At 26.7% G+C, this 2,678-nt stretch overlaps 1 protein-coding gene across 1 annotated transcript in view; it reads left to right on the forward strand.

The window, feature by feature from the left end:
• The window catches only part of LOC111616641 (UPF0686 protein C11orf1 homolog), a 3,468-nt gene extending 897 nt beyond the window's left edge, over nt 1-2,571 (forward strand). The window contains exons 2-4 of the mRNA XM_023358028.1: nt 1,921-2,019; nt 2,103-2,178; nt 2,272-2,571. Coding sequence (XP_023213796.1) covers nt 1,921-2,019; nt 2,103-2,178; nt 2,272-2,489 — 393 coding nt within the window. The 3' untranslated portion in view covers nt 2,490-2,571. The remainder of the gene's footprint in view (nt 1-1,920; nt 2,020-2,102; nt 2,179-2,271) is intronic.
• The last annotated feature ends 107 nt before the right edge of the window (nt 2,572-2,678 follow it).

Here is a 2,678-nt window from a genome sequence, read left to right on the forward strand (position 1 = left end):
ATAACAAGTAAAATCTTCATTAAGCCTAACTTCTCAGCATCGATGCCCCTAATTACTCTATATATATATATATATATATCATGTACCTAAAACTTTATATATATATATATATATCATGTACCTAAAACTTTATATATATAAAGAATTTACAAGATAATACATTCTGTTTAGGTGTTAGATACAAAAACCCAGTGTTCTGGGTTTTCTTCATGTATCTATTAGTACAAATCATACATATACATGTGTCTATATGTAGTACATATATGCATATGCATATGTCATACATATACATAGTTCATGTGTCTGTATGTACAATTCGTATACATTGTAAATAGCAAATAGAGAAAATTTATTTATACAAGTACTATTACTTGTATATTCCAGACGTCCCCGATTATCGAAGAACTGTCCCGGTTTTGCCTGTTTTTATTTGATTTTAGAATCAATCTTTGAATAGAGCAATTTTATGAACACCACAATATAATAGCATCAATTTATAGGCCAATAAATAAATAAATTTAAAAATATTATCAAAGTTAAATCAGTTTTAGACTCTATTTTCACTTATTCTGTGTAACTCAAATTAAAGTGTCCCAGTTGGGTTGTAAATGTTATGGCCAGTCTACCTAAGATTCTTTATTATGCAGAACTATATAATAAAGAATTTTTGGTTATTCGAAGTTTAGTATAAATTAGTATGGCTCCTAAAAACATGGAGTATGTTTGATATTTTTATAACTTACAGCATTAGTAATGATACAAAGTTTAATACAGGGTGTTCCAAAAGTTTCCATACATACTCGTACAAAGGTGAAATGTAACTTTATTCACAAAAGATTAAAATGCCAGCATTAAGATTTGTGTCAGTGGATTGACGGAGTAAGGCAACAGAACACATGGGTGATCTGCCAATGGGGTAACTTCTAGTAGGACTTTCTATATGGGAACTGGATTCTGTTTAGATGTTAGATACATGAAGAAAACCCCGTGTATCTATTAGTACAAATCATATACATGTGTAGTACATATATGCATATGCATATGTCATACATATACATAGTTAATGTGTCTGTATGTACAATTCGTATACATTGTAAATAATGTTTTTGACTAATGTTTTGAATAAGGAATTCGTAATTACAAATATGTATTGCAATACATAAACGCATTATTAATTAATAATCAAAGAAATTAACTGAAAACATAAAATATTAAAGTAAAAGTTTATCCGGTTGGCTGCCAGACGTTGAATTTCGGTTACTTTTAGATATATTTATTAGTAACTATTAGGCACATTCACTATGAAACATGAGTTTTTTTTTATTCAAAATGGCGGATTATCTATGTTCTATCATATGAAACTTTCCTTGTTTATTACACTATATTCAACTCTTTGGTAGGATTTATTTTTAAAAATATTTTGCCTTATATTAAAACAATTATATTTTGTTTAATTATCTTGTGTTTCTCTTCCTTAAAAAGAGGAAGCTTTTTAAATAAACCTTTTTAAAAAATAAGGAAAATAGAAAACAGACGATCTGAATTAATCTTTCCATATTTGCCAGATTCCTCTGTTTTGTGTCTTGCTATTTTCGGCTAATTGCGTCATACTTTACTTTTATAATTTTAAATTGATTTTATTACATTAAAATTACTTTAAAATATTTTTATAAATTTTAAAAAATAATTCAGCTTTAATTTTTTATAACAACATACAACTTTGCTAATCAAACAAACAGCCAGATTCTTATTGGGCTACATTAAGGCTAATTAATTTGTTAGAGTTATTTAATTTTTTTAATCGAATATTTAAAAAATATTCCGATGATCGCTCTGTAAACAATGTATATTTTATTTAAAAATTAGAACATATAAATTTATTTTACTTTAAATGATAATAACTTGTTATTTATTACATAGGAAACTCCATACAGTAACAAAAAGGTACTTGTTGATAACTGGGAAGAAGAATTGAGCGATGTCAGAAATCGCGAATATTGGAAAAAAAGAATAAGTAATGTATGCAACTGAACGTTTTTAAAAAAATATTTATAATATTGCGGTTTATATTTTATTTAATTTATTTTTTATAATTGATACAGTACGAACATTGTTACTTAACTACTTACGGTTGTAGTTATAACCGGTATGGAATTATTATCCCTCCTAAATTTAATGGTAAATTCTATCAATAGCTCAATAGATTAGTTTAATAAATTAGAAAATTTTGCTATTTTTATATAATAAAATTATTATTATTTTAATTTTTAGATAAAGAACCCCGCTGCTTACCGTGTCACCAACCTGAGCTGGATCCTGATTACATGAAATCCCCCAAATTTTATCAAAGTATAACTCAAACATCGTATAGCGATCCTCATCCGAAAAAAATCCAAAAGGATCTTATTCCAGAAATCCAAAAAACTAAAGAAGCAGCAACTCAGACTTATCCTCAAGAAGAAAGCATTCAAGAATTTCATAATTTTTAATTATTATTTTAATATTAAAAGATCGCGCAATCATTTTGTTACGTTATTAAATAATGCCAGATGTTTTGAGTTACCATAAAAACCATTATTTAAAATTTACATTTTGCCTGAGGGAAAATCATATCCATGTCTAGACTTTTTAATTCTGAGTCCTACTTTTACAGATTTGTTGATAACTAGATTGTTATA

The sequence above is a fragment of the Centruroides sculpturatus genome, unplaced genomic scaffold, assembly GCF_000671375.1.
Source record: "Centruroides sculpturatus isolate CEXI.00-Female unplaced genomic scaffold, Cexi_2.0 scaffold3668, whole genome shotgun sequence".
NCBI lineage: Eukaryota > Metazoa > Arthropoda > Arachnida > Scorpiones > Buthidae > Centruroides > Centruroides sculpturatus.